We start from the raw sequence: 20,824 nt of genomic DNA, 5'->3' as shown, positions 1-20,824 counted from the left end.
TTTTGAAACAGACTGGGGGAAAAATAACTTTATAGCAGCCATGGCCAATGATACGGCCAAGGAGAGTGAAACCCCCCTCATAATCAGTGAGAGTGATGTGAGGAGGGTGTTCAAGGGCGTAAATGGGAAAAAGGCTGCAGGGCCTGACCAGATTCCTGGGAGGGTCCTTAAAGCCTGTGCAAACCAACTAGCACCAGTGTACACTGCAATCTTTAACACCTCCCTTGCTCAAGCTGTCGTTCCATCCTGTTTCAGGATCCTGTGTCGTTCCAACAGTCTGTCATCATCCCTGTGCCAAAGAAAAGTAATCCATCATGCTTGAATGATTATCGCCCAGTGGCACTGACATCAGCAGTGATGAAATGTTTTGAGAAGCTCATAAAGAGCTACATCACCACCTCCCTGCCACCCTCCAGTTTGCCTATAGGGCAAACAGGAGTAGGGATGATGCAATCGCCAACCTGCCGCACACCACGCTGACCCACCTTGATGAGGGGAAAGGGAACTATGTGAGAATGCTGTTTATAGATTACAGCTCGGCATTCAATACAATAGTTCCCTCTCGCCTGATTCAGAAGATGAGGTCGCTGGGAATCAACACCCAAATATGCAACTGGGTGCTCAGCTTCCTCATAGATCGCCCCCAGGTGGTCAGAGTGGGGGAAGGTGTTATGTCTGGCCCATTGATCCTCAACACAGGCACCCCTCAGGGGTGCGTTCTGAGTCCACCGCTCTACAACATCTACACACATGACTGCATAGCCTCCAACAGTTCAACCTCCATCATCAAGTTCGCCGATGACACCGTGGTGCTGGGTCTTATCGCTGACAACAACGAGCAGGATTACCTGAACCAAGTGGAAGACCTGGCACTGTGGTGTCAGACCAACAACCTGGCCCTCAACATCAGTAAGACTAAGGAAATGGTGGTCGATTTCAGGAGGAAACAGGGCAGTGGGCTCAGCCCACTCATTATTAGAGGAGAGCCTGTAGAGAGGGTCCCCAGCTTTAAGTACCTGGGAGTGCACCTCACTCAGGACCTCTCATGGTCACTGCACACGGGACACTTGGTCTCTAAAGCAAGGCAGCGGCTGTACTTTCTCCAGCGGCTGAGGAAGTTTAAGGTCTCCCCCTCCATCCTGAGAACCTTCTACTCAGCAGCCATTGAGAGCATCCTTACAGGTTGTATCTCAGCCTGGTATGGAAGCTGTACTGTACGGGAACGAGCTGCATTGCAGAGGGTGGTACGCTCGGCAGAGCGTACCGTCAAGGCATCCCTCACCACGCTGGAGGAAACGTACAGCAAGAGGATGAGAGCCAAGAAAATCAGGCTGGATGCCTCTCACCCTAATGTTGGCCTCTTTACCCTGCTGCAGTCAGGTAGGCGCCTACGCTGCATAAAGGCCAGGACTGAGAGACTGAGGAAGAGCTTTTTCCCACAGGCAGTCAGACTTCTCAACCATGATGGACTCTAATTGGCACTTTTGCACTTTATGGACTTTTGCACTTTTAAAAAGAAAACACCTGCACTTTTTAAGTCATTTTTACACTTAACCTTTTATCATGCACAGTGACAGACAGATTGCTTTACCCCTTTTTAATTTCACTGTATGTAAAGAATGCTCTTTTTTACAAAACATGTGACCAATAAACTTTTGAACTTGAACTCAACATTTTCTCATCAATACACAAGGTGGTTAACAGACAAAACCTTAAAAACATTATAGTCATGGCGGATGAATGTGTAGCCATCTCTTATGGTAGCTCAGTGCAGACACAGTGTACACTGTAGAGGAGTGGCGTAATAAACTCCAGATAATCATGGTCCTTTTCTTGTCTGTCCTGGCTTATGGTGACACGTGCCTCCGCCTTTGCTCTTGAACATCTTGAACAAATACAGTTATCACTCCATCTTATAGCTTCATTACTGGTGACAGTTACTCTACCCATCACTGTGTCTTGTATGAAAAGTTGAAAAGGTTGGGTGGGCATCTAACAGACGTGACAGTCATGGATTTCTTTTTATTATTATTATTTACCTCTAAAAGGCAATATGCATTAAACTGGTCCCATAGTTATTATCAGACCCTTTCATGAGATCATCTAATGTCCTGCGCGAAAACACTGGTTACATCACAGCTCAAACTCATTTGTACTTATCAGGCAATTTTTGGCTTCAAAGAAAGTAATTCAAACCAAGGCATGGTGAGACTTCTGCAGATGCGGGGGTCATAAATATGAGCTTTGCGAATCAACACTATAGAATGGGCCTGCAATCAGTTTATAGTAGAATAAAGTGATCATCATGTCAAACTGTGGCTGCTTCATGTTAAGTCAGAGTTAGGGCTAAGACAAAATGCTAGGACTGTATGACAGTTTGGGATTGAACCAAATCTTTACTGGCAATCAACACAGAGGTAATTACTCTCATTTAACCCCACTTTCAGAATTGATTATACTTTAATGTTAATATCGTGCTCAGGCATCTAAAACAACATAATTATTATCAGTAAAATACACTCATTCAGAAAACATTCCACTAAAATGGTTTTGATAAAATAAGCCTTTTGTTCTTGTGCTTTTCTTCCCACCACACATACGATACATAAAGTAACAATACCACACAGCTAAATAGACAGAGCTAAAATATCCCAGCATGCAGCACCTCATTAACTGTCTCTAACACCACAACTATTGCATGTAATAAATGAAACCCCCTCCAAACATGTACGACAGGTGTTGAGAAATACATTGATACGCTCAACAGCTGACTCCCTCTGACTTTTTTAAATAGCAATGCTGTTCTCTATCTGAGCAGGGTTCAGGTATGTGTAGGGCACTTCAAGCTGGGAGTTTCTTGCTGTAATTGCTTCACTCAGGTTGGACAGCTCTGCTTGGAAGTCCTTAATCATCTGCTTTGGGGCAGGCTCATCGAATCGTTCTTCACGGTACGCACCCAAGTAAACCTGCAAAGACAAAACATTAATTGAGGCTGACAGAGTATGTTGTTATTTGTGGTGAAGTTTTTCAAGGAATTATGAAATTATAGAGGTCATTCACTAAACACTAAACTTACCACATCTTTGTACGTCTCTGAAAGCAACAGAACCAATGCTGCTGACTTGGCTGACTCTCCAACATTTGGGAGGGTCTCCAAAATGGTCTCCATGGTTGACTGCCCCTTAGTGGTTGGAGGAGGTTTCCGCAGCAGCAGTGCACCATTGGGAATCCAGGAGTGGTAGTCAAACTAGATAAAAAATAAGCTTCTGTAATTATCTTTGACTTTTAATTTATGGAACCAGGTCAAGACATTTGATCATACATTAAGCATTGTATAAAACAGCTTGTACATTAGAAATGCAACTTCTGTTTTATTTCATCTGCTCAAGGTTCCATACATTTGATGTAGGAACAACAAGCTTCCAAGTCTCTGTCCCTAAATGTCAGGAGATTGGAACTTCCTTTATTAATTACTTCACAGGCATCACAGTTTGTGTGTCTAAAACTATTGGCGACGCCGGCCTTACTAGCGTCTCAGCCACAACAATTTGTGAGATGGTATCTCTGAGCTACCTGTCATCTGATAATGTTTTCAATACTATCTCAAAGTCTGTTCTTGAAATTATAAATGAATTCTTTGAAACTAGAGCCTTTCAAGAGGCTTGCAAATCCTAATGGTAGTCAAAAATAGTCAAAAAGCCTAATGACGCAATTATAGGCCCACATCAGACCTTAGTTTTTCAAGCATATGACTTTAGAAAAACTTATTTCCACTTTTTATGGGTAAATAATTAATTCAGATTCCAGTGATTATTATAGCACAGATACTGTTCAAGTCACAGTCAGTGATCTAATCGCATTCATAGCTCAGCAAAACTCAGAAAAATGTATTCTTATTGTAATGCACTTTTTACTAGTTTTCCCAAAAAATGAATCTTGAGGTTTCAACAAATCCCAAACAGCATCTTGGAAAAATTGCAGTGACTCCCTGCAATCCTCAGCTGTGTGGCCAAATTGCAGAACATAAAACCCTATCCTTTTGTAAACATGGACCCCAAGTGACCATTCCAGGAATTGAATTCTTTAGCACTTCGGCACTGGCTCAGTTTTGCAACCCGGAGACTGTAGATCCTCACTTCATGTTGTGTAAAGGTACTATGACAACAATAATAACAATAATAATAATCCACTCACCTGTCCATTGTTGACGGCAGCATGTTGAGCTGTCACTGTGAAGATCACCATGGTGATGAACTTGATCAGTTCCTTCACAGTATTAAAGCATCCTGGTATCCCTGTTGGCAGCACAGTCACTCTCAATCAGTGTGAAAAATGTGCCCTACTAAATGCATCTTTAAATATATATTTCATATATATGTATTTATAATGTACCTGAGTGTTTGTTCCCTAAGAAGCCATGTGTGAATATCTCACTGATCCATTCCTGCAGCTCAGAGTCTTTACGCACATCGTTGTCTGAGGGATAATAGTACTCCACTATGCTCTTCACAAAGCTGATGGAAATATAACAATTTCATAATTTATTTTAGTGCTGTGCTGGAATGTTGCAGCTTAAAAGGATAATATTGGACTGTTTCACTATTTTTACACAGTTAAATTTATCATGACCTGTTGATGATGTTCCACAGCTTCAGTCCATCATCTCTGTAGTAGAAGTTGGGGACTGACTCCAGTCCTCGTGCAGGGATGTTGTCTGGCAGACAGAGGGAGCTGTAGGTCATCTCAGAGAGGTACCTTCTCATGAGCTCTATTACTCCGTCATATCCAGGTGAACTCTGTTAGTTAATAATTCAAAAGGTTATACTTGCTTTCCACAAAGCTGACTTATGTGCGTGACTGTTCGGAAATGTGCTATGTATTCATATTAGAGACCCTTACCATAGTTAAACCCCCGTCAGGTCCCAAAAGCGCTACAAGGCCGACAGTGTTTATATGCAGAGTGTAACGGAAGTGTGGGATCAGCAGCTGTACAGAAAAGAGGGTAAACATTGCAACATTCCAACATTCCATGTGGCTGAGGAAGAAATTCCTAGAAAGTCTTAAACAGAAGTATTTCCTGATCTTGACTGAGGAGAGTAAAACAAAACAAGTGCACAGCATCTACTGTATGTCACATCAACTTTGATCCTTCTCCCTTTCAGCAGTGCATGTACCCTCACATCTTACAAGTTATTCACCTTAGTATTTAGTTGCAAAGTAAGTCACTTTGGAGCTTTGAGGCAACTCACCTTCTCTGAGACACATGCATACCACTAAAGGCCTGAGGTACCTTCAAAGTAAACCCTTCTTTCCTTTCCTTCACATGTCTAAACAGGCTTTCTTTTCTAGTAGTCTATAACTTAACACATCTCCAGCTCTGTTATGTCAGGTGTATGTTGTAAATTTACCTTGTAGAGGGGGTGAATCACAGGGAAGCTGCGGAGAGTAGCAACAGCAAACACTTCAGCCAGATAGTGAGTGTTCATGAGGTGATGAATTGCCTCATATTCAATCACATCTGAGCTTTTAACAAAGATCTTGGCTAGCAGCCAGTCTGTCTCTGGGTCACTGGGCAGAAAGATGGGGTTCCTCTCAGAAGCCTGTTGATGCAGCTGGAATAAAATGTTAATAAAAATGATAAATTGCGTATTTTGAAACAAAACCTACATATAGTAAAATTAGTTTCAAATGATTGATGGTCAGCAAGTGCATTAACAAGGAATAATAATATTTGTACTATTACTAATATGTATGCAATATCCTGATATTCATTCCCAGGCGTATGTATAAGGGCAGAAAATGTAAAGTAATAAGTCATCTGCATACAATGAGACTAATGCATTCTGCTGAATTAAATAAATACGGGCAATTGTAAAATTAAAAATTGCAGTCAGTCTGTGTTTCATTTACTTGTGACTTGTAAGCTAGAGACCAGCTGCATTCAGACTCATCAGGTCAAAGGAAATGCCTTCAGCAGAGACTACTAACTCATATGAACATAGAGCCAATCATATTAGTCCCATTTGCTCTGTCAGTGAAATACCTGGATTGCAATTGGCATCAGTTTGTTCTCTGGGTTCATGTAAAACAAGCAGAAACCAACAGTCATGTGCAGAGAATCACCATCCTCCAACTTCCTAGTGGGTATTCCATCCATTATCCTCTGGTCACGGAGGAATATGTTGCCTTTCTGTAGAGGACAGAAATATACTATGATATCAAGAGTTAATAAATAAGAATAAATAGAACAAATTTGCTTACAAAATTCAGAGCCTCTTTACTGCTATAGAAATATACTATAAAATATAAAACTACATATTGCCCAAATCTAAAGCCACTTCTCCTTCTCACCTCCATTTCCTTCTTCAGGGAGCTTCCCTTTTTCAGGAATGGCTTCACCATCTCCTCTGTGACTGGAAAGTTTTTGGGAAGTTCTGAGCAGCGCTCGATCACATTGGGGTTTGTTGCATTAAGATACTGGTATCCAAAAAACTCATCTTCCTTCCAGTGTTCTGCAACGTACTCTGGAAGATATAAGTTGTCATACAGTATATCAAGTCAGATTTAGTTTCCCTTTGTTTAATTGCTCCTTTAACTGTAGATTCAAAAAGAAATCTCAGTTCCCTTTGAAATTCTTTGCCCATAATGTGCATAAATCAAATCTCATTTACTCTTTCTTGAACATTTTTAAAGATAAGTAATGTACTTTGACTTGAGCATTGTTTATCTCAAGTGCTACATTTTAAGTAAAAGCAAGAATAAATAAATATCATTGTGAGGGTCATGATTAAGATTAGCATTATCACAGCTTGTGGTAAATATTAAGGTTGTAACTGCCTGGTTGATTTTTAATGCTTCATCTGATGAGACAATTACTCAAGTCAAACATACCCACAATGTTGCCTGGCCAGCAGATGCATGCCAGGTCTGCCTGAATTCAAAATGCCTAAATGTTCTCCTCTACGTTCACATAGGACCTTGTGCGTTCACTGCTTTGACTATCCCAATAATGATTTCACTGAGGGGATGTTTTCTACCTGACATTGTAGTCTTTTTGGACGAGAAGATCTTTTTCATGTCTTCAAAATTTTCCCATTGTTTCACAGATCCAGCCAGCCCCTTGAAAAACAGTTCAGTGCCACTGAAACAAAAAATGCAGAAAAGAACATACATGTACTGACATTAATGTTTCAGAATACCCCTTTGACTTGCTTGTAAGGCACAGATTATACATGAATTTCTGACTCACATGTTTCTTTTTGAATATTCTACTTCCTCAGATTTGGACATGGAGAAGCGAAGTTCAGCTGGCAGCTCAGAGATTTGTTTGAAATGAACTCTGTGTGGTATTTTTTCATCAGTGATCTCCCATCTAAAATAGAAAAAGGTCAGTCACATGAAGCTTTGTCCACATAAGGTTCTGAGACAAATAGCAGCTGTAGATGCACACTGCAGACATAAAAACTTACTGGTACGAGCTCTTTTTAAACGTAAGCTCATTTTTCCGGTGGTCAATCAGGAGGGGATGGTCCTCCTCAAAAACCTTCACAGCTGAGAGGTGAATAACGACAGTCAAATTTAAATCACAGACACTAAAAACTACAAAATCCGTAATCATTTGGTAAATGTGAGGCTGACCTCTCCCTCCTCTCAGCTCCACCAGTTCTCCACTGGAGATCCATCTGAAACAGGGGAACAGAATGACATCTCCTTCTGGAGTGGTCGCCACTATTTTGGAGCAGTACCACTCATCTTCTTGGAGAACACGGAAGGGATCTTTTTCCACCTTGATCAGGAGAAGTTTCCCCAGAGACAAACTGCTTTTGATGGTGTAGGTCCCTGTCTGTGAGTTGGAGAATAAACAAACATATGAAGAAAGAAAAACACACTTACAGTAAAAATGTACGACAGCTCTAAATTATATTTAGTTGAACATAATATCGGCTCTAACATAAATAAAACTCCTCTTGAGATAAAAATGTGAAAACCCGGTTATGCATTAAATTACACATAGCTGTTGATAACCATTCCTTCTGGCTGGAGAACGCAAAGGGTCTTTTAGACCACTGAATTGAAATGGATCACATAACTTTAGTGTCATGAGAATAGACCTCTTATTTGTGATTTCACGCACTAGCAGTTTGTAAGTCAAATCAGTTCATCAAGACTTTGGCTTGGAGACAAACAGTACCCCAACACATCGGTGTTGAGAGGCACCATATGATTGAATTCAACTTACTGTTCCAGTTACAAAGTCTCTGCCAATGTTGTCCATCTCAGTCCGTTCACTCTGCCCTTCTGTTCCAAATAAGGTGATGTATATGTGGTCCACTGTCCCTGCATATTTCAGGTCCCCTGTGGTCACCTGTATCTTGTATTCAGCCATGGTCCCTCAGCAGAAAAAGAAAAAAAAAACAAATGTGATTTCAAAACTCTAATCAAGCACTTTCATTTGTTTCAAGTAAAAATAATTATCTACAGATAGCAACAAGCTGGTTAATTTCTGAAGTTACTGTGTTTTATCCTGAAAAACAAAAAAATAGTAGTGATAATTAAGTTTTATAACAACAATAAGAGGAGTAAAGTTACCACTTAAACCTTTACAGTGTGACTGCTAGTACCTACCTTTCTGCCTTACAGCTGCAGTACTGATCCTTCTCGTCATTTTTCTTCCCCCTAGCTTCATAGGTGTGGCTTTGAGATGACGATTTAGAAAAATTAACATACAAACTTGCAACAAACTTATTTTCAACTATGTATAAATACCATGCAACGAACAAATAGAGCAGGGGTGTCAAACATAACGGCTCACGGGCCAAAACCAGCCCGCCAGAGGTTCTAATCTGGCCCGCGGCATGAATTTGCAAAGTGCAAAGTGCAAAATGCGGAAAGTTAACAGAAGACATCTAGTATTTGGGAAGGTTCATTAAGTATATGGAATGTCCTTTTTTCAACATGCTTCCTGAATGCACCATAGTCTTGTGTTATAAATGGTATGGACAGTAAACATTTTCATTCTTTGCGCTAAAACAAAGGGAAACATATGGAGTTGTCGTTATTTATAGGTTATTGTACTATAATACTTCTGGTCTGGCCTGCTTTAGATCACATTGAGCTGTGGCCCCTGAACTAAAATGAGTTTGGCACTGGACTCTTCTCGGATTTTTCGTCTGCCGATCTAATGTCTGATTTGGCTGTGTCTGTGATACCAGCACCATCAGTTAATATTTGGCTTTCACTGTACATGACTGTTGTTTGTACATGTTATTGTCTGTGCATGAATACCTCTCTTATCTTCTCCTGCATTCCGTCATTCCTGTGACATTTAGACATTTATGAGGAGATTATACAAGACTCAACATGTTCTTGTCAATACACAAGGTGGTTAATAGACAAAACCTTAGAAATATGTTTGTCATGGTGGATGGAGGTGTAGCCATCTCTTATAGCCATCTCTTAGCTAGCTCAGTGCAGACACAGTGTACACCGTGGAGGAGTGGAGTAATAAACTCCAGATAATCATGGTCATCTTCTTGTCTGTCCTGGCTTATGGTGACGCAATCTATAGATATACACTACCACTCAAAAGTTTGGACACACCCTCTCATTTCATGATTTTTCTTTATTTTCATTATAATTTACATTGCAGATTCTCACTGAATGCATCAAAACTATGAATGAACAATATGGAATTATGTAGAAAACAAAAAAAGTGTGAAATAAGTCTAAATATGATTCATATTTTAGATTCTTCAGAATAGCCAAGTCAATGTTAATAAGAGAACAAATGTGGTGGTGGAGGGAGAGCCTCATGTCTGAGTACCAACAATACACAGTGCAATAAAATAAAGGGTGGTATCATTGTGAGGGTCATGATTAAGATTAGCATTACCACAGCTTGTGGTAAATATTAAGGTTGTAACTGCCTGGTTGATTTTTAATGCTTCATCTGATGAGACAATTACTCAAGTCAAACATACCCACAATGTTGCCTGGCCAGCAGATGCATACCAGGTCTGCCTGAATTCAAAATGCCTAAATGTTCTCCTCTACGTTCACATAGGACCTTCTGCATTCACTGAGGTATCCACAGCTTTCTGCTGCTTTGACTATCCCTTTTGTGGCTGCAGAGCACTCACTGCATCACGTGTTTGAAAAGTTGGAGCGCAGAAAGATGGACAAACCTAATGAACTGCTTAATGGAGACATTTGACATGTAAATTCTGATTTCCATTATTGGCTGCTTAGTGTTCAGAATGAGCAGTTTGAAGTTACACCAGAGTAGACTGAGGTGTCCAACATTTTTATTGATTTTTAGTTTACAATAACACTACTATTTACTTGAGTAAATATTAGTTTTCAGTACTCTTTCGATTCATAGAAATCCTCTGTTTTGCTCAAAACTTTTAATTACTATGCCTTTCTCCATATATTATTTTTTTTTATTTCTCATGTGTGCACATCAGTGATCATGACCTGCGAACCAACATTTTATAGCTCTGGTCTTTTACACTATTTATTTTTCTAACATACAAACTCCGCCTGCAGTTCACCTGAACCCAGCATATGTTTCCTTTATTTGTTTCATTCATTCATTCATCTTCTGTAACCGCTTATTCCTGTTAAGGGTCGCAGGGTCTGCTGGAGCCTATCCCAGCTGTCATCGGGCGAGAGGCGGGGTACTGTACCCGGGACCTTCTCGCTGTGAGGCATCAGTGCTTACCACTTCTCCACTGTGCTGCCCTCCTTTATTTGTATTCTTCAGAAAAACAGAATAATAAATGGACCTCTATGTCAGTGCCACTTTCCTGGGAACCAAATCAAACATGTAAATCAGATATAAATTCTGGTTTCAACTCGTCTTTTCCTAAGAATAGTGTCATTGATGTGTTCATGAGAGAACATGTAGATGTGATTTGCCAGCATTCTCCATTGGCAGCTGCTAACATGCAGGCAACTTCTGTTTTGAAACAAAGATTGTCACTGAGATGGAGTTTTTTTTCCCTGTCACTGTAATATAACATTCAACTTAGAGTAATATTTTGCTAAGAATATTTTTTACGATTCATGTGATTAAGTGTTTTATTTCAAGTTGTCCAGGTAAATCGGGTTACCTGTGTAACCTGTGTCCCCAAGTGCAGTTGCAAAAACCATCGAGATGGTTTGGGATGAGATGGACCGCAGAGTGAAGGCAAAAGGACCAGCAAGTGCTCAGCATCTCTGGGAACTCCTTCAAGACTGTGGGAAAACCATTTCAGGTGACTACCTCATGAAGCTCATCGAGATAATGCCAAGAGTGTGCAAAGCAGTAATCAAAGGATGGCTATTTTGAAGAATCTAAAATATGAATCATATTTAGAGTTATTTCAAACTTTTTTTGTTTGTACATAATTCCATATGTGTTCAATCATAGTTTTGATGCCTTCAGTGAGAATCTACAATGTAAATAATGATGAAAATAAAGAAAAACCATTAAAAGAGAGGGTATGTCCAAACTTTTGAGTGGTAGTGTACCTCTGCCTTCACTCTTGAACATCTTGAACAAATGCAGTTTATCACTCCATCCTATAGCTTCATTACTGTGACAGTTACTCTACCCATCACTGTGTCTTGTATGAAAAGTTGAAAAGGTTGGATGGGCGTCTAACAGTAAGATGTGACAGTCATGAATTTCATTTTTTATTTTTATTTAATTTTTTTATTTCTTTTATTATTTATCTCTAAAAGGCAACATGTATTAACTGGTCCCAAAGTTATTATCAGACCCATTCATGAGCTCATCTAATGTCCCGCACGAAAACACTGTTTACACCACAGCTCAAACTCAGTTGTATTTTTGGCTTCAAAGAAAGTGATTCAAACCAATGATGTATGATGAGGCTTCTGCAGGTGCAATAGTTCTAAATATGAGCTCTGTTAATGAACAGTGTAGAACGGGCCCGTAATCTATTCATAGTAGAATAAAGGGAGCGTTTTATTTCTTAAGCCGCATTCCTCAAAATGTGTAAACTGTGGCTGCTTCATGTTAAGTCAGAGTTAAGATTAAGACCAAAATGGTAAAACTATATGCCAGCTGGAGATCTGACCAACTAAAACCTTTACTTTATTACACTCATTTAACCCCCCGATTACTTAAATCAGATACATTTATATAGTAGCCCTTCTTTCAGAATTCATTATACTTAAATACTCATGCTCAGACATCTAATACAACATAATCACAAGCTGTAAAATACACTCTTTTAGAAAGCTTTCAATTAAACTAATCGTGATCATCAACTAAGCTTCTCATTCCTGTGTTTTTTCCCCCCAACACACTCAAGTTACAATTCCACAGACTCACTCACCATGACAGAGCTAAAATATCCCAGCATGCAGCACCTAACTAACTGTCTCTAACACCACAAATATTGCATGTAATAAATGAACCTCCTCCAAGCAAAATGCATTGATACAATCGACAGCTGAGTCCATGAGACTTTTTTAAATAGCGATGCTGTTCTCTATCTGAAATAATAATAGTAATATCTAAATAGATAGAGCTAAAATATCCCAGCATGCAGTACCTCTCTGTCTCTAACATCACAACTATTGCATGTAATAAATGAACCCCCTCCAAGCATGTACAGCAAGTGTTGATACACTCAACAGGTGACTCCCTCTGACTTTCTTAAATAGCGATGCTGTTCTCTATCTGAGTAGGGTTCAGGTATGTGTAGGGCACTTCAAGCTGGGAGTTTCTTGCTGTAATTGCTTCACTCAGGTTGGACAGCTCTGCTTGGAAGTCCTTAATCATTTGCTTTGGGGCAGGCTCATCGAATCGTTCTTCAGGGTACGCACCCAAGTAAACCTGCAAAGACAAAACATTAACTGATATTAACGCAGTATGTTGTTATTCGTGGTGGAGTTTTTAAAGGAATTGTGAAATTATAGAGGTCATCCCACTAGACCAGGGGTGCCCACAAGTTTTTGGCTTGTGAGCTACTTTTACAATGACCAAGTCAAAGTGATCTACCTATATATATACTGATATATATATACACTACTCACAATAAGTTAGGGATATTGTGAGAGACTCAGTGGATGTCATACATACGGTGTTTGTTTCACTTCAGAGATTTTTGGGATAGGGAGGCAATTGTATTGGGGTGATAGACACACCTCATTTTGTGTTTTCCACGTAATGGTCTCACTGTGTACAGTGTGCCTTACATATTGGGGCCAATACCAAAAACTACTAAAAGACAACCCTTTTCAATGTGGCATCAATTTCAACATTCTGTGGGTATAAAAAGCTGGTATTGTCAGTAAGTCATTCCAAGTTCATCATTCAAACAGTCATGAACACACGACATCACTTAACGGACGAGCAGCGCCACCTGGCCATAGGGCGCCTTCAGGTCGGTGGCAGGCAGTCAGATGTTGCTCGTGAACTTGGTGTGTCTCAAAGTGTCATCAGCAGACTACTGGCAGAGTTTGTGACAGACCCAGGAGTGGAGCCCCACGAGTGACAGACCGCAACGATGACCAGTACCTAAGGACCTATGCACTCAGTCATCGTTATGCAACTGCCACACAGCTGCAGGCCCGTTTACGAGATGTGAGGGGTACTAGGGTTTCCAGACAAACCATTCGCAACCGACTCCACCGCTTTGGCTTGAATGCCAGACAACCGTTGCAGGTGATTCCACTGACACCAAGACACCGCGTGAACGTTTGCAGTGGGCACAAGATCATGTGACCTGGACAATGCAGCAGTGGTCTACCGTCCTGTTCACTGATGAGTGTCGGGTCACCTTGCACAGAAATGATGGTCGTCAGCATTGCTGGAGAAGGCGAGGTGAGCGATACGCCGAGGTCAACATGGTCCCCAGGGTTTGCTTTGGTGGAGGAGGTGCAACAGTCTGGGCAGGCATCACCAGTCAGTGCAAAACAGATTTGGTTATTGTAGATGGCTCAGTCACTGCACATTCTTACCTCAGAGACATCATAGAACCCATCATCATCCCCCAATTCCGCCAGCACACCCCCAACTTTCTGTTCATGGATGATAATGCTCCACCACATCGTGCCAGAATTGTCACAGCTGGACTTAAGGAAGTCGGAGTGCCTCATATGGTATGGCCAGCAATGTCCCCTGACCTGAACCCCATAGAGAACGTCTGGGACCAGCTGAAGCAGAGACTGGATGATCGTACCCCACCCCCACGTGACCTGGCAGAACTGCGTTTAGCACTTGTGGAAGAGTGGAACGCATTGCCTCAGAACAACATCGTGAGGAGCATGAGACGTCGCTGTCAAGCTGTCATTGCGGCAAATGGTGGAAACACCCGCTACTGACATTGTCAATTTTTGTTATTTGGGGCTATCCTTGTTATTGTCTAAAATTTGGGAGCAATAAATATTAAACTAATGAAAATGGTGTTTCTTGTCATTCATTATTAGTAATATCAAAGGGAACTTTTACTTATTTCATTAAAATTCAGACCAAATAGGAAAAGCACTCATGTAAATAACAATATCCCTAACTTATTGTGAGTAGTGTATATATATATATATCAAGAAAATTGGTGCACTGCACCTTTAGAAAAATAGCGCTGTCCCTTTAAGAAAGACGGCAGTCTTGAGTTGTTGTTGATGTTGAAGTTGTGCATGGCTGTGGATGTGTGCCGCTGAACTGAGGGCATGTCGCAAATGTAAAATAAAAAAAAATAAAAATAAAAGACGAACGTTTGTCTTGCTGTTTGTTTTGGATGTGCAACAGATAAATGATTAGACTAACATCTAAAACATTTTTTTCCCAATGGCAGGCACTCTACCCACACGACCTTCGCAATCTACCAGTCGTTTGCGATTGACGTAATGGGCACCCCTGCATTAGACACTAAACTTACCACGTCTGTGTACGTCTCTGAAAGCAACCAAACCAATGCTGCAAACTTCGCTGTCTCTCCAACATTTGGGAGGGTCTCAAAAATGGTCTCCATGGTTGACTGCCCCTTAGTGGTTGGAGGAGGTTTACGCAGCAGCAGTGCACCGTTGGGAATCCAGGACTGATAGTCAAACTAGATGAAAATAGATGTATGATCTCACAATAAGCATTAAATAGAACAACTTGTACATTGGGAATGTAACCTCTGTAGTATTTCATCTGCTAAAGGTTACAAACACTTGATGTAGGAACAATTAATTCTTCTTGACGTTTGATCTATGAAAGCAGGTATCGTTATGTTCTTATTCTTAAAGCAGAACATGACATACTCATTCTAAAAACAAAAAGGGTTCCAAAGCAGTCATGCAGATTTCTTTAAGAACTCTCCCTTATGGCTGCTATCATTGTAACTATGGCAGCATGCATTTGAGCTTGGTATAGACTCCACTCAAGGAAATCTGACATGTTTATGAAAGACTTATCATGTTCAGTGCCATTGTTCACATAGTTTTCAGCTTCAATGCAGAATCTTTTCTGCAATATCCTAACTGTACATGTCAGAACTTGTTGTGTTTATACTGTTTCTAAATCTTCAAACTTTTTCTTGTTAAAGCTGGTTTCCATGTTTTCATGGAATTGCAACATATTTACAATGTGGTCTGTCACTGTACTTGATCAAACATTACATATTTACTATTGGCTCACCTGTCCATTATTGACTGCAGCATGTTGAGCTGTCACTCTGAATATCACCATGGTGATGAACTTGATCAGTTCCTCCACAGTATTAAAGCATGCTGGTATCCCTGTTGGCAGCACGAAGATCACAGAGTCAATCTTTGGCAGCACATGCCTACAGTACTACTCTGTGTTTTTACAAATAACATTTGTAATTTACCTGAGTGTTTGCTTCCTAAGAAGCCATGTGTAAATATCTCACTGATCCATTCCTGAAGCTCGGAGTCTTTACACACATCATTGTCTGAGGGATAATAGTACTCCACTATGTTCTTCACAAAGCTGACAAAGATAAAATTGTTTAAATTAGCAATCTGAAATCATGTCCCAAAAACGTCTAGAAAATATGTTGTGTAGCACCAGATTGTTATCACTGTGTTAATTGATGAAATAATTCATGCAATCCAGTCAAAGATTTCTTTCACTCAGTTCAACAGTGATTTAATGATGACCTGTTGATGATGTTCCACAGCTTCAGTCCATCATCTCTGTAGTAGAAGTTGGGGACTGACTCCAGTCCACGCGCAGTAATGTTGTCTGGCAGACAGAGGGAGCTGTAGGTCATCTCAGAGAGGTGCCTTCCCATGAGCTCCATCAGCCCATCATACCCAAGTGAACTCTGTTATATAATAGTACAAAACGTTATTCTTCGACATATTTTCTCACTTAAAATAATCTAAAAATTAGTAATGCTTTGTGAATTTTAGAAACATGTTTAAGAGCCATACCATTGTTAAAGTTCCTTCAGGTCCGAAAAGTTCTGGGCGGCCCACGATGTTGATGTGCAGAGTGTAACGGAAGTGTGGGATCAGCAGCTGTACAGACAAGACGTCACATTCTCATAATCCCTGACTAGGGGCTAGTTTGTCAAACACACGCTCTTTGCGGTTCACCATGAAAAACAACAGAGTGGGTCAGCTGACCAATCAGGAAGACTGTGCTTTTATAGGGGGAACTTAAAGATACAAGAGCTAAACATAACATAACATAATGTGGCATCTCAAATAACAAACAAACAACGTTTGTATAATACTAGCATCAAAAAAGGGGCCTGTGATAAAAAGTAGTGTGAGCAGGTAGATCAAATCAACTTGTGTCATACCTTGTAGAGAGGATGAATCACAGGGAAGCAGCGGAGAGTAGCGACGGCAAAGGGTTCAGCCAGAAAGTGAGTGTTCATGAGGTGATGGACCGCCTCATATTCCATCATATCTGAACTTTTAAAAAACAACTTGGCTAGCAGCCAGTCTGTCTCCAGGTCACTGGGCAGGAAGATGGGGTTCTGCTCTGAAGGCTGTTGATGTAGCTGGAATAAAAGATATATGTTTGTATTTTAAAATGGTGTACTTTGATGTGTGGTAAGAGGTTTGAAGTCCAGTATTTATGAGGAAACAATGTACTTAAAAAAATATCTGCCACTGTGGAGGCAAGATTGTTGGTTTATGTGCGATATGTTTCAAGACAATGAGCACAAGAAGAGCAAAGAGACTCACTCAGGTAAACTGATGGTTGTGTTCTTAGATTAAAATAGAGCCCATAATGTCAGTGTTATTTGCTGCATCAGTGAAATACCTGGATTGCAATTGGCATCAGTTTGTTCTCTGGGTTCATGTAAAACAAGCAGAAACCAACGGTGCTGTGCAGAGAATCACCATCCTCCAACTTTCTAGTGGGTATTCCATCCATTATCCTCTGGTCACGGAGGAATATGTTGCCTTTCTGTAGGAGACAGAAAGATACTATGATATCAAGAGGTAATTGATCAAATTTATAGAATAAATGGAACAGCTAACAAAATTCAGAGCCTCTTTACTGCTATAGCAATATACTATAAAATATAAAACTACAAACTGCCCAAATCTAAAGCCACTTCTCCTTCACACCTCCATTTCCTTCTTCAGGGAGCTTCCCTCTTTCAGGAATGGCTTCACCATCTCCTCTGTGACTGGAAAGTTTTTGGGAAGTTCTGAGCAGCGCTCGATCACATTGGGGTTTACTGCATTAAGATACTGGTATCCATAAAAGTCATCTTCCTTCCAGTGCTCTGCAACGTACTCTGGAAGATATAAGTTGTCATACAGTAGATCAAGTCAGATTTAGATTCCCTTTGTTTAACTACTCCTAATCTACTCCTAATTACCTGTTCTTGACACATCTGGTGTACCTTTGTATCTTGCTTACTGTTATCGTTACCAAAACCAAGATAAGCCTTAATTTTACTGAAAAACAGAATTAAAAGATGGACCATTCCTAAGAATAGTGTCCACACTTGAAGGTGATTATTTCAGTGTTTCTTTCTGCGGAACATGTAGTCCCGGCCAGTCAGGTTTCTTCACTGACAGATTCTTATTTGCCATCAGCTTTTGTTTCAAAACAGAATTTCACTAAGATTCATTTTTTTCTTTACCTGACATTGTCGTCTTTTTGTACATGAAGATTTTTTTCATGTCTTCAAAGTTTTTCCATTGTTCAGTAGATAGAATCAGCCCCTTGAACAACAGTTCAATGCCACTGAAACAAAAATGCGGACAAGAACATACACACACGGACATTAATGCACAGAATCAGAATACCTAGACTTATATGTAATGCACATTATTATTATACTGTAAATACTGACTCACATCAGTCTTCTTGAATAGGTTACTTCATCGGATTTGGACATAGAGAAGCGAAGCTCAGCTGGAAGCTCAGAAAAGTGATTGAAATGAATTTTGTGTGGTATTTTTTCATTATCGATCTCCCACCTAAAACAAACAAACAAAAAATGTAAATCCCATCAACCTTGATACAGGTAAGATAGACTGCAGCTGTGGGTGCACACTTAACACTTACTGGTACATGCTCCTTTTAAACGTAAGCTCATTTTTCCGGTGGTCAATCAGCAGGGGATGGTCCTCCTCAAAAACTTTCACAGCTGACAGGTGAATAACAGCAATTTTAAATTACAGACACTAAAAATGCTCATTAAACAAAAGAGAAAAGTGTGAAAAGTGACCTCTCCCTCCTCTCAGCTCCACCAGTTCTCCCCTGGAGATCCATCTGTAACAGGGGAACAGAATGACATCTCCTTCTGGAGTGGTCACCACTATTTTGGAGCAGTACCACTCATCTTCTGGGAGAATAAGGTAAGGATCTTTTTCCACCTTGATCAGGAGAAGTTTCCCCAGAGACAAACTGCTTTTGATGGTGTAGGACCCTGTCTGTGAGTTGGAGAATAAACAAACACATAAAGAAAGAAAATACACTCACAGAGATCATTTAATACAGTTAAGTGTCTATGTCAGGGATGGGCAACTTAAATGATGGAGGGGGCCACAATTTTTCATCGACACTACCAGAGGGCCACATAGGACCGCACACTTAACCAGATATGATAAAACTGCCATTGTATATATGTGTGTTTATTGAAGCAAACAAAAAACAACCACTTACTTTTATTTATTTTATTTTTTTAGCGCAAAGGGCTTGTGAAAATAAAACATACAAATCACCGTCTATCTCAAGGATGGCAGAAAGCTGCAGAACAGCAGACAAACATTAATTGCAATAACTAATTTGTGCATTTTTACACTAAGAAAGAGTTTAACATTCTCCCTGTATACCCACTCTACCTCACCACTATCAGTAGTCAGTGGGCATTGGTAAAAAGTCGCTGTTGTTTGCGTACTTTTGATTTGAGGTCTACTACGACAGCAGCCCTTGCAGCTTCAGTATACTTCTCGTATTTAGCTTTGTGCAACGTGTTGTAGCAGCAACTTAAATTGAAATCTTTCATGGCAGATAACGTCTCTGAGCAGACTAAGCACATAGATTTGCTTTTAAATTCCGTGAACAGATAATATTTTTCTCATTTCACCTGAAACACACACACACACGATTTTCTCGATCAAGTTTTCCCTTTTCTCTGCTCTTAGCCATGGCGAAACACCTCTTTTTCACTAGTGGAGAACACCCAGTGGAAGCAAGTACGAGGCGGCGTCTGCACTAAAGGCGCTATCTAGTGGCCAACTGTGTCATTACAACTGATTCAGTGCCGCAGAAGACACATTTTTATAATTTTCAAAAATTAATCTAAGGGCCACATCGAGTGAGGTCGTGGGCTGTGTGCGGCCCCCGGGCCGCCAGTTGCCCATCCCTGGTCTATGTCAGTGTGCAGTTAATACACATTTCTGCATCTAAAAAGTACCTACTGTATGTCTTCAAAGCCATATAGGTCAATCTTTAAAGAACTGCTACTACTACAATGATCAAAAGCCCTGAATTTGTGTTAAAGCACACATAGACATAGACAACCATTCCTATTGGCCACTATTATAATTGAGGCTTATTTCAAATGAGTTAGACAAAATCAAGTGTTTCCCCTAGGTTTATGGCTTTGAGGGGGAGAGGTTTGTGGGGGTGGGTTGCAGACACACCAGGACTTGACTGGCATACAGTTGGTGAATACCATGGATTATAGTGAGTAACTCAACAATTAAATTAATTTAAAGAATGCACATTTGAAATAAACTAGTTGTATCTTAATGATACTTGTCTGAGCCTGATTTTATATGGAAATGCTGGTGTTTGCATTGTAACAAAATATAATGCAAAACACCAAAGAACCCGGGATAGTGAGTGTATGCACATTACAGAACAAAGGTGGAATTTGGCAAAACAAATACTAAACAAGCGTGATTAAAATGAAATGGTCAATGGGGACAAATGGTGTGGTTCTCACCCACTTTGTCGTAATTATTCTGACCTTCAAGGGAGGGCGGGGCACCCCACTATTATAATGGTAGGGGAAACACTGAAGTCTTTCGAAGTCAGATATATCACACCTTGATCAAAAGTTTGTAATATGAAGTTTGGGATAACTGCTCAACATAATTAAATGTTTAAAGCTAAATACAATTTAATACATAGAGACAAGCTTATGCTACAACAAGTGTATTTTCAGTGTATTTTCCTAGACTTAAGTTAAAAATACAGTAACGACATGATCAATTGAATTCAACTTGCCATTCCAGTTCCAAAGTCGGTGCCAAAGTTGTCCAGCTCAGTCCGCTCACTCTGCCCTTCCGTTCCAAATAAGGTGGCGTATATGTGGTCCATTGTCCCTGCATATTTCAGGTCCCCAGTTTTTACCTGCACCTTGTATTCAGCCAT

General features: G+C 40.3%; 2 protein-coding genes across 2 annotated transcripts; both read right to left on the bottom strand.

Annotated features, from left to right (window-relative positions):
- Positions 1 to 2,192: 2,192 nt before the first annotated feature.
- On the bottom strand, positions 2,193 to 9,080 carry LOC311499054 (hydroperoxide isomerase ALOXE3-like). The gene is made up of 14 exons (XM_084559885.1): positions 8,240 to 9,080; positions 7,639 to 7,843; positions 7,470 to 7,551; positions 7,250 to 7,372; positions 7,038 to 7,141; positions 6,352 to 6,524; positions 6,044 to 6,190; positions 5,409 to 5,612; positions 4,900 to 4,986; positions 4,630 to 4,796; positions 4,393 to 4,514; positions 4,195 to 4,295; positions 3,077 to 3,247; positions 2,193 to 2,966 (listed from the first exon to the last, which is right to left on the bottom strand). Exons 1-14 carry the CDS (start codon positions 8,384 to 8,386, stop codon positions 2,787 to 2,789), a joined length of 2,013 nt encoding a protein of 670 aa, XP_084416011.1. The 5' UTR covers positions 8,387 to 9,080; the 3' UTR covers positions 2,193 to 2,786.
- Positions 9,081 to 12,085: 3,005 nt separating this feature from the next.
- Positions 12,086 to 20,824, bottom strand: LOC311499309 (hydroperoxide isomerase ALOXE3-like; the record flags this gene model as incomplete). The annotated part of the gene is made up of 14 exons (XM_084560250.1): positions 12,086 to 12,850; positions 14,895 to 15,065; positions 15,638 to 15,738; positions 15,831 to 15,952; positions 16,123 to 16,289; positions 16,399 to 16,485; positions 16,773 to 16,976; positions 17,243 to 17,389; positions 17,554 to 17,726; positions 18,078 to 18,181; positions 18,295 to 18,417; positions 18,506 to 18,587; positions 18,669 to 18,873; positions 20,678 to 20,824. The coding sequence occupies 14 exons, from the start codon at positions 20,822 to 20,824 to the stop codon at positions 12,671 to 12,673; spliced, it is 2,013 nt and encodes a 670-aa protein (XP_084416376.1). The 3' UTR covers positions 12,086 to 12,670.

The sequence above is a fragment of the Chelon labrosus genome (assembly GCF_963514085.1).
Source record: "Chelon labrosus genome assembly, chromosome: 14".
Classification (NCBI taxonomy): domain Eukaryota; kingdom Metazoa; phylum Chordata; class Actinopteri; order Mugiliformes; family Mugilidae; genus Chelon; species Chelon labrosus.
Note: the sequence above shows the minus strand (reverse complement) of the source record. Positions and strands in the feature narration are given on the sequence as shown.